The sequence below is a fragment of the Rhipicephalus microplus genome, chromosome 1 (assembly GCF_043290135.1).
Source record: "Rhipicephalus microplus isolate Deutch F79 chromosome 1, USDA_Rmic, whole genome shotgun sequence".
NCBI lineage: Eukaryota > Metazoa > Arthropoda > Arachnida > Ixodida > Ixodidae > Rhipicephalus > Rhipicephalus microplus.
Genome location: NC_134700.1, coordinates 81,156,851 through 81,168,256, shown reverse-complemented (window position 1 = coordinate 81,168,256; position 11,406 = coordinate 81,156,851). Strand labels below are relative to the sequence as shown.

The 11,406-nt window shown below is 45.5% G+C and overlaps 1 protein-coding gene across 1 annotated transcript; it reads right to left on the bottom strand.

Moving 5' to 3' along the window:
- Nucleotides 1-1,753: 1,753 nt before the first annotated feature.
- Nucleotides 1,754-4,550, bottom strand: LOC119178322 (uncharacterized). Its single transcript, XM_037429510.2, has 2 exons — nt 2,691-4,550; nt 1,754-2,489 (listed from the first exon to the last, which is right to left on the bottom strand). Exons 1-2 carry the CDS (start codon nt 2,967-2,969, stop codon nt 2,184-2,186), a joined length of 585 nt encoding a protein of 194 aa, XP_037285407.2. The 5' UTR covers nt 2,970-4,550; the 3' UTR covers nt 1,754-2,183.
- Between the last annotated feature and the right edge of the window lie 6,856 nt (nt 4,551-11,406).

The following is an 11,406-nucleotide window of genomic DNA, read 5'->3' as shown; positions in this document are numbered from 1 at the left end:
AGCTCTCCATGCTCAGGCCGTAAAGGAAACGAGCGCGCGCCTCCAGTTCTAGACCATCCATAGCTTAATTTTCACCGTTCCGAAATATGCCGCTAGGGGATCGAATAGGGTTGTTTGGTGGCAAGCGGGTGTTTTACCACAGAGTCAGGCGTCTGCTGCTAAAAAATCACAGCATATCTGTGACATGAATGATGACGGGTGGGGCGAAGCTCTCCGCAGGGATATTATTCGCCCTAGTCGATCATCAAAGTTGACAGTGGAGACTGATGGACGGACGGACGGACGCACGGGCTGACAGATGGACACACGGAAGTACACTTCGCTTCACTCATCATCATTCACTCCGTGGATATGTTCTGACATCGCTTTTATTTACATGCAATGCAATTTTATGACCTTGAAAAGTGGCTACTGTGATGACATGGGACGTACGACCCACGGCGTAAGGAGATTCACCCCTCGAAAGTGCCGCTAAGCTCCTGGAATGTTAGGCAGGCCGACGCTCGTAAAATAACTTTCATATTGCACGTGCCTGTACTATCAGCGTCAAGTGAAACCCGAACAGCGGTGAGCCTTCGTGATTGTAAAGTGCACGCCATCCACTTATCACCTCGGACAAGCAGGCATATATGCGCGCACCTGTCCATGGTGATAACTGAACGGCGCGCACTGCACTATCGCGAAGGCTCTCATTTGACGCTTATAGTACATGATCTACTGAATCAGCCAACGTTGAGGTGCCTATGTCACTGCAGCAACATTCGTAAAGGTTTGTTCGATAATTTAATGATAACCCATGGGCAAAAGTGTACGAACCATAGCCGTCTGTTAGGTTTGCCGTCTAGCGGCGAGCAGTCCGATGTCGTGAGAATTTTTCCGGAAAAGTCAACCCTAACAATGCTCTCTCAAGCAGTCGGCTCGCCAGTAGCCTGGTCACGCGGTTCGTATAATTTAGCTCACGTGTGCACGCGATAAGTTTCTTAGTATTGTGAGCACAGAACGTGCCAAAAATTTTGAAACCTTTTTTCGAATGTTGACCCAAATTACTGTTTTGGTCCAAGTGGGCAAACAAGAGACGGCAGGCGTTTGTAATCATATTCTAACAAGTTCAATTACAGCGACAAAAATCAGAGCTGATGTTTGCTGAAGTGCGAGTGAATCTTGCAGAATATGCAGACATCAAAATTGCGAAGCGAAATCTATGTCGATCGTGTTCAGTCGCTGAAAGAAAATTGTCCGCTAGAAATCGGTTCCCTGTAACAGCCCGAAATGCATGCTTTGTGACGTGCAAGAGCCCCAGAGACTGATTGAATGCCTTTAGTTTGATTGATTGATATGTGGGGTTTAACGTCCCAAAATCACCATATGATTATGAGAGACGCCGTAGTGGAGTGCTCCGGAAATTTCGACCACCTAGAGTTCTTAAACGTGCACCCAAATCTGAGTACACGGGCCTACAACATTTCCGCCTCCATCGAAAACGCAGCCGCCGCAGCCGGGATTCGAACTCGCGACGTGCGGGTCAGCAGCCGAGTACCTTAGCCACTAGACCACCGCGGCGGGGCATGCCTTTAGTTTTCAGTATAATGGAGACGAAATCTTATTCCTGGCAGTAATCCATTTGCGCGCTTGAGCAGCGAAGGAGAACACAAAAAGGAGTTCTTGCAGGTATTGTTGCATCATGGGAGGCTTGTGTCATGCCCTGGTGGCTTTGAAATTATTCGTCTATTCATGCGCGCACCGTGACGACACGTAAGAAGTAAAAGTGTAATTTTTTTTGCAGCAATACATCCGGAGTGGCGTATCAGGAATTCAACAATAAAATTGTAATGCAATGATACGGCGTGGCATCAGGCGCCAATTTTCTATTTCTACGTGAAACACGTATAATGTGTGTAAACGCCGGGATAACCACGCATGCCATCGAAGAAAACATGAAACTGAATCATTAGGTAAAAAAATGTATGCCAATAACAGCCGTCAATCTCGATGATAAAATAAAAACGATGTTTAGCTGAAAGACTCTCGGAGAAAAGTTAGTAAGGTTAACTATGGCATCGCGAAGGACACAGTTTCTTGTCTACGGCAGTTCCTGTTACACTTGGCAGATAGAAATGACGTTATAGCACTACTGAGCTGCTGGTCTGGCAATGACCACACAGGCTCGTTGACCGCAGCACTGTCTACAGGTCACGGCGGCATGGCTTTACGAGGGCTATGAAAGTCTGGGTGGAGCACATGATGCATGGCTTCCCCAACATCACTTTTCCTCGACGAGAGTGGGTCCCCGCGTGGCCTTCGCGCAAGCGCATCCAAGTCACGCTGGTGTCCCTGCCCGTTTCCGAGTCCGCACAGTGGATGTGCACGTACAAGATGGATGGTAGCTGGCCTGCCATAACTTCCACTGTCCGTTCCGCGTTGGAAGTCAGCAGCTCCGTCTTGGACAGGAGGCATACGCGTTCAAGTGACTTGACAGGACACAGACACGTCTGCAAGGGAGAACAGAAAATGTGAAATCACTAACAAAGCTGATGTGGAGGTAGAACAAAGGTGTTTCTGAGATTTAAGGTGCACCCGATATGTTTATGAAGAAAAAAAAAGGGAAGTGACAGCATCGTTTTTGCACGGTAATTAACGTTCTCGCTAAAATACCCGACTGACGCAAGGGGAGACAGGGAAAGACGTCTTACCGTGAGGTACTCTGTGGCACAATCGATGGCTTTAAGCTTAACGACCAGGGAACGAAGAGTATTGCTGTGGTGCACGGCACTGGCGAGTGCCTTGAAATCGAAGCGAGGTATGTCGGAGACGTCAATGAAACGCAGGTTGGCCACGGGACAGCTCTTAAGGAAGCTCAAGGAAGCCAAACTCAGCAAATTGCTTAGCGTGAGCCGGCCCGAGCCGATGCCATAGGCGCTGATGTCTTCAGGGTCGAGGTAGAGTGTTTTATTGCAATATGTGCAGCTCATGTGGCACCCGATGAAGTTAAGGCGTACGTCCAGATCCTTGTTGTCACTAGTGCCTAGGGCCAGTCGGTGTAGCGCGCCACTTTTACGCAGGGCGCAAGGGACAATGCACGCAGCCGCAACATAGTGGGAGTATCCAGCAACTTCGTGAAGTCAATGCCGTCGTCGATATGCAAGGAGTTGACGTTGAGCTCGACTATGTTACAAAGCCTGCCGAAGAAGAGGCGCGAGGCGGCACTGTGCGGAGCGCCAACGTTCGGGCACGTGGGTTTCTTTTGTTGAGGCAAAAAATACAAAATGCCAAGGCTCTGCTAATTGCCCCAGTTGAACACACGAGCAAAAAATGGTAGGGAAACATTGAGATCCATCCTCTCTACGGCCACAAGAACGACTGGTTCATCCGGGAGCACAGGTATTATGGACTGACGCAGTTTTTTGATAACAGCTTAGTTGAAGTGTTTTTGTCTTGTCCTGTACACAAAGTTGCCATGAATGTGGTAGTCCAGCAGCTGCGATGTGATCGCTGTCACTGGACTAGTCTGCGCTTCGCACGTGGTTGTGAATATACCGAGATTTGGAAAATTCTTAGCGACGTCCATAAACACTGTCATCCCATCGTCGATGTTAGTACAGTGCACAAAGTGAAGGTGAAAATCCGTAACGTGCGGACAGTATTGCACAAGCTCCTTCAGCACTTGGATGTTATCCTCTCAGACCTCGGCGTACATCTTGCGAACATGGGTCTCTTTTTTTCTTGGGCACTTTCTTCAACTGCAGGATGCTTGACAATTCCTCTTTTGCGTCGTGTTCCTTCATTGTCATGAGTGAAAATTCCAGGTGAGTAACGTTGCGCAGTGACGTTAGCAAGTGCTCGAAAGGTTGCTCGGTTTGAGGGGACATGCAACGCAAGATAGATACCGAAGATGTTGAAGACGAGGTAAAAGAGATAGGAGGCCTTCCGGCTGCGCGACGATGCAATTCGACATGCTAAGCGACAGCAGCTTGCCTTTCACTTCGTCTATCTTGAGCCTAAGAATGTCCTCGCTGGCGTTGGCGGGCAACTCATAGTGCGACGACATCGCAGACGTCCACCGATCTTAGCGAAAGCACAGTCCGATCTGGCACGTTCCGCACTGCGGCCAACTGTATTTATGAATGCTGTGTTATCTTACAACAGTACAACGAATCCTTCGCTAGTTTGTTGGGATAGAAATGGTTTCGAGGAGCATTACAAACCTTTTAGGTGCTATCAAGAGCGCATGCGCATTTTAAATACAAATGTGCATCACAGCTATCATTTGCCACCGATAGCTTTGCGTGGGTTATTCTGCAATGATTAGTCAGATGTCCCTACTAGACAATTGGGAATAAAAATAAGAAAAAAAACGGATATTTCGTTGTAGTGGCGTGAAATCTAAGCGGATAATCGGACCAAGAACTGTGTTGTTCGCGCTGTCAGTGCTCGAGAATTGTGCCCATGTGATACGATGATTTGTTCAGCTGGGGAGCTATTCTCGTATTGTCCAATTTGTGAACATGTCTTATTTACTGGAGCGCGCTCCGTTACGTACAAAAAAGGTGAGTTGTGACGTCATGGCACGCTTGACGATGTCGGCGCACCGAACCAGCCAGCGCGTTTCCATGAAAAAAAAAAGTGGACGAAGTTTAAGGTAACAGAACTCTTGAAAAAACTTGACAATCTGAGCGCATGAATGTGTTGAGATGTTTGAAGAGCACTGCAAGGAATGCGTACGGACCTTCCATGGACGTCAGGCTGGCGGCCGCGTTAAACCTAACTGAAGGGCTAACGTGAACAGAGTCCATGCATGTATACTATATACTGGAAGCTATGGTCCATGCATGACCTCAGAGGTGTGTGTCTAAAAGCGGATCTTTGGGACAGCATTTATCGTGGCGAAGCGCATTCCGTTTTTCTTTTGTGCCGAGACTTGTGAAAGCGGCGTAGCGTAAAAATGACGTTGCGCAAGAAAGACTGAAAACACGTGGTGCGCTCCCAGCAATCAGGCGACTGGATTGGACACAACGAGAATAGTTCCACTGGCTGATTCAAACAAGCTCCACGTCATACGCACTCAAAAATTTTGTTGTATGTCTGCAGCACTCTAAGAAAAAAAAGAGTGAAAAGGGCGTCTTTTTGTCTCCAAACAAAACTCAACCACTAATTTGCGTTCTTTTTCTTTTATTATCGCAGCACGCGATTCGTTTCAACAATGACCAGATCGACTTGCCACCGTCATTGCCGATATAGAAATATGCAGCTAAAAACGTCACACATTCAGATAACATATGTACTTTCTCTTCCTTTCGGTAGGTGAAAGTAAGTTCTCCTGAATTTTCGTCATTTCCACTAGAACGTTTTAGGATTGTAATAAAGCACTAAATATGACAGTTGTTGGTTGGTGGTTTGAATCTCAGTCGAACGCGTAATTATGAAGCACACTTCGGTGCAAATAGTATGCGAGAGTGACTCGACCCATTTCTGCAGAAGAACAAGGCAGAACCGGCAGAAGAACAACATTACCCAAAATCGGTCTATTTCAGATAACAAATACAAACGCAAATAAACTAGTAAATACCTGGTGACTTATCCCCGAAAAAGCCGTACAATGTAATAAATGCTACAAAGATTTTGACTGCTGCCTTATTAGTTATAATGGCAAGCTCGAAAAATGCGAAATCACTTATTTGTGCAGTCGATCGGGAGCGCTCAAAAAACACGTCCATTCATTGTGCCAATCTGAACTGAACAGGAGAGTAGAAGAAGAGCGCCGCGTCGTGTCACGCGGCGGAATTTCTACAATTATTCGCATAAAAAACAGTGCCAATAACGGCGGACAAGAAAAGAAGGAAACAGTCAGCAGCACTGACTTTTGTGACTTTTCAAAGACGATAGCTTTTCTTGTGGACCTTCGACGGAAAACTTTTGGTCTGTCTGTCTGTCTGTCTGTCTGTCTGTCTGTCTGTCTGTCTGTCTGTAGATTGGTCTTGTTGTCCGCCCTTACCGATACCTGAAACGGCACCAAACGGCCAACTCCCTCCGCAGCGCCTACCAATATTGGTCAAGATTCAGCGTTCATACTTGTGCGATTCTCAAATAAATAAAGCAATTACTGCGCATATCTGAAGCACCATAACAGCACGTCAATGTTTTGTATGTGTGCCTTTATACTATACTCTGAGACGAGCACACACCCGTCTCAGAGCCGCGCGCTTCGTTTTCCAAGAAATCTGCCAGATAACGCTCATGTCTCACGTGTCACGTGAGTTGATGCGCTTGTTCGCCTCCGCTGTACACTCGAGGCCCAATAACGTAGCGCCTCCATAATACCATTCACCGATTTTCTTGCACAAAACATCAAACAAATGTTTCATTCACTGTCTCAATACGCAAGACTATGGTCTTTCGACAACATGTGCAGATTAACATGCAGATATGGGGCCAATTTTTTTATGTGAGTCATATGGTACCAACTCGCCCCAACAACCATGCTTTCTACAATTAAGTTTTTTCAATGGCGAGCGCGTCGAATGGAACGGCCGGAGAAACATCGCCGCGTGCGCCCGATCCAGGCGGGCGTGGAAAAATTGTCTATACACCTTACTTTTAGGGGGAAAACTCCTTATAGCGGCACCCGTTCGTCCCCCGTAGTATGTAACAAGTATAACATTTTGACCTCCAAGGTGGTGCCAGTGATAGACTTCTTGTGTGCGTTGTTGAACAATACAAAATAGTGCTCAATGTACATGTCAATGGCTGCTAATGGGGAATCAGAGACAGGAGCATTCGGCTTTTAGTTAACGCGAAGGCTGCGATCACCATTAGCAGTCAATGGCATGTATATTGAGCACTATTTGACAAGAAAGGGTTGCTACGTTATACTCGCTGGGTGTAACCTCTTTAGCTTTAGAAAGGTTTAGCGAGCGTTGAGCCGCAGTGCCATGAATACAATTAACTTGTATGTACCATGAACGAACTCGAGGTGGTTAAAATGGGAAGTAGATACGAAGCGCAAGCCGTAAGAAAGTAAAAGCGGGATTCTCCTGTCTCTCATTTCCCATTAGCAGCCATTGGCATGTACATTGAGCACTATATGACAGGAAAAGGTTGCCACGCTATACTCGCTGGGCGTAACCTCCTTGGTTTTAGAAAGGTTTAGCGAGCATTGTGCCGCAGTGCCATGAATACAGTGAACCAGTATATACCATGAACTCGAGGTGGTTAAAGGTGGGAAGTGGACCCCTAAGCACAAGCCGTAAGAAAGTGTGCGTGTGCCACCTCTCGTTTAGTCCTTCGAATGTCCGCTGGATGGCGGTGTTTCTATATGGGGAATATATGATGAAAAGATGCGAGATGGTGGTACTTGGAGTGTTGAATAGATGGACGAACGGACACATAGACAGATGCATGGATGGACGCGTGAACGGACGCAGGGGCGGCGGCATGGACGAATGCAGGGACGGACGCACGAACAGACGCACGCATGGACGGGCTGATGGACGCATGGACAGTCACATTGACGGATGCATGGACGGACGGAAGCAAGAACGAATGGACGGACGAATCATCATTCTCCACTCTCCATCATTCACTCCGTGGATATGCTGCCATTTTTTTCGATATACGTCATTCATGCAGATAAATTTACCCCGCTCTTTGCAGTTGGTTGAATTTTTCTTTTCAATATCACGACGGTGTTTTATACAAAACTGCACGTGTTCTGTCAGCGAAACAGAAGATGACAAAGACGATGAAGATAACGCGTGCCAGTTCATTAGGATCTGCCTTCACAGTATAAGCTAACATGCATTAACACACGAACACCCACTTTTGTTAGTAGTTGGTCTCGTTCCACGATTGACCTTACTTTCTACAGTCCTAACCTCACTACCTCTACATGGTCTACCCTGAACTTGGGTACAAGTATTGACCACTGCCTATATATTTTGAGATTGTATGTCCAGTGACCTCTGTAATCAGCCACTCGATTACTCGCGTAAATTTTAGTACTTCTACAAAAGCACTACGGGCAGCCTGGTCAAACCGAATAGTTGAATGTGAAGAGCAAACTGCCATGAATTTAAAAAACCACTCACCAGGCCCCATACCGAATTTTAGTTAGACAGTGGAATGGTTGGGTGTCCGATGAGGAACATTTTGGCACAAAAAATTTTTGAATCGGTTCATCACGAGCGGAGAAAACAGGTTTTTTTTGGGCGGCGCGAAACGATGATGAGAGGAGGCGAGATCGAAACCCTTGCCGCTCCTCCACGTAGCCTGCGCAAACCAAATCTCTTCCCCACCCTTTCAGGCATCCGACCAAGAGGTGACGTGCGCATGACGTGCCCAAATAAGTCCCACCCCCGAGCACGCGAGCAGCGTTGATTTGTTGACCAGCGTTATTTTGTGGTCTTCTGCCAGTTTCTGTGGGATGGCTTAGACGTGGTAAAGTAGATGAACAAAATGAGTGCGTCGTCGCTCGGTGGTCGTCTGCTCAATGTGCTGACTGCGGGGGACACGAACGCATGCGAAATGCCGGCACAATATCCCCGCATCTCATAGGAAAAAGTGAAAGAAAAACGCGCACAAATTTTTTTTCGTCTCATTATTTATTTAAAGTTTTATTATTCTCTTAAAGCAACAAATACATAAACTACGCATGTTGAGTTAAATAATTTTTTGCCATGTCACGTGGTATACTGTTGACAACGTCAGTGCAGAGTCGTCTACGTAGAACCAACGTTATTGTATTGCCGTGTACGTAGCGCCATTCCTACGCCCACATCATGCCCTCATTCTCTAGGCGTGCGCCGGCAGAGGGAAGGGAAGCAGCGTTCATTTTGAAATTTGACCAATTTCCGCGGCGCGTAGCGTTGCAAATTTTGGCAGACGTGATCATGAACGCCTCGCCTACGCATTGCGCTTCTGAGCTCAAAATTGTCAAACCTGGTGAGTGGCCATTTAAGTAACGTGATAAAGGAATCGTTAAAAAGTCTAAATTCAACGTAAACATTAAGGGATCTAACAAATATTCTTCTAATCCTTGGTGGAATTCATCTTGTACAAGCGATTGCAGGCTAAGAAGAGCTGCGTGGTGTAAACTACTCTACAATCAAAATCTTAGAAATTGGAGTGATTATAAATATGCGGCTGCCATTTCTAAGACAACAGTTGCTGCTGCGAAAGACAGCTATGATAGTCAGCGTTCTGAGTTTCTGTCAAAACCTAGCAACAGGAAATCCCTCTTTAATTTCCTCGGAACCAAAAAGCTTATACCTTCATCCATCAACATTGAATAGGTGGTTTCTACTCCAAGTGAATTGTCTAGTTCTCTCGAAGATATTGCAAAAGAACTTGAATTTCGCTTTACGTCTGGCTTCTCAAACCACCCGCGATCTCCCGAGAAAACTGACGGTTTTGACGGGATCACTGCTTCGGAGTTAAAACAGGTAGTAAGACACTTGCCCAATACTGCGCCAGGTCCTGATGGCATAACTCATTCGACAATAAAAATCATGCATAACGTTCTACCCCTGGAACTCCTGACATTGGTTAACCACTCTATCCGAAACTCATGGATTCCACCTAATTGGAAAATTGCGACGATAGTTCTTTTATTAAAAGCAAGGTACTGGGTTTATGATAGATAACATCAGGACTGTAGTACTTACATCTAATCTGGTAAAACTAATTGTAAGAATCTTACGCATTAACATATATAATGGTTGAATGAAAATATGGTCTTGAGCTTATGCCAAATAGGCTTCAGGCGTGGTTGCTCAATTTGGTGTGCCCATGTCGATGTAGAAAATAGAATACAGCTTGCCTGTTATACGAAACAATATGCCGCCTTAGTAACCCTAGACATCACAAAAGCTTATGACAGCGTGGCACATTCAAAACTATTAAATTGACTTAAAAACGCAGCTCTACCAAAATACTTTGTAGCATGGGTAGATTCCTTCTTAAACGACAGAGAATTTTACTGTTCTCAATCTGGTTTGTCGTCTCTAAGGCACAAACTAGAGGTCTCCCACAAGGATCAGTGTTATCACCACTGTTATTTATTATTTTACTATGCACTGTTCCTGTACAGACGGATGTGCGAGTTTATGTATATGCCGACGATATCACGTTCTTTATTACAGCTGCAGGTATACATTCACTTTATCAAGGTCTGCAGAGATATATGAATGCTCTAGAAACGTGGTTAGAAAAAATTAGTTTATCACTGAATGTGAAAAAAAGTGCGATGATAGTTTTTCCTCTGAGTGTTCCGGTTCATATCGCTTTGCATTACCGACCAGACGTTATCCCGCAGGTAGAATCTGTTAAGTATTTAGGGATCACTGATTCTGAAAAACATAATTGGAGTTCACATATAGAAAAAATGGCTGCCAAAGGAACACGTGCGCGGGGGATTTATTTATTTATTTATTTATTAGAATACCCTCAGGGCCCGTAGGGCATTACAGAGGGGGTGGGTACAACATATATAACACACAAGAAAAAAAGACAAAATAAAGAAACAAGTATCAGATGCGCAAATCAGGAAGGCAACATAAGTCAACTAAAAATGTATAAGAATTCAAGCACATACAAGACAAAGATAGATAATGGAAACTGCGTATAGTTACAAGCATTGCTGAGAAATTGCAGTCTTGAATAACAAAGGGTCTGTTATTGATACAACGGAAGAGGGAAGGTGGTTCCAATCGGCGGCTGTTTTCGGTAAGAAGGCTGCTGAAAAGAATTTGGTGCGGCAAAACGGAATGGCAACCTTATGCTGATGATCAATGCGCGATGAGTGGTATGACTGTTGTGAAATGAGGTCTCGCTTCATTGATGGATTGTGAAAAAATATCTTATGAAAAAATGCAGTCGCGCCAGTTTCCTCCGGACAGTTAAATTGGGTAGGTCAAGGTTAGATTTCATTTCTGATATGCTAGCAGTACGGGAATAATTAGAACAAATGAACCGAACTGAGCGGTTCTGAACAGACTCTAACGCGTTAATTAAATTTTGCTGCACGGGATCCCATATAGCGGACGCGTACTCAAGCTTTGGGCGAATTAGTGATCGGTATAATAGAATTTTGAGGGACAGCGGAGCGTGAGAAAAGTTGCGGCGTAAGTATCCTAGCGTTCGGTTAGCGTTATTACAGGTGTAGGTAACATGCGTGTGCCAAGATAGATTGTTGGTAATGTAAACGCCGAGGTACTTATATGAAGAGACATGCTGGAGGGGAACGGCGTTAATTCTGTAGGTACAGGGGGGAGAAATAGATCGCCGGGTTATTGACATGCATTTAGATTTGTTAGAGTTGAGAGTCATAAGCCATTTATTGCACCAGGTTGAGACAGTGTCAAGGTCTGCTTCGAGAACTAAGCAGCAAACGTTCTGGTTTACGCCGTGATGTTC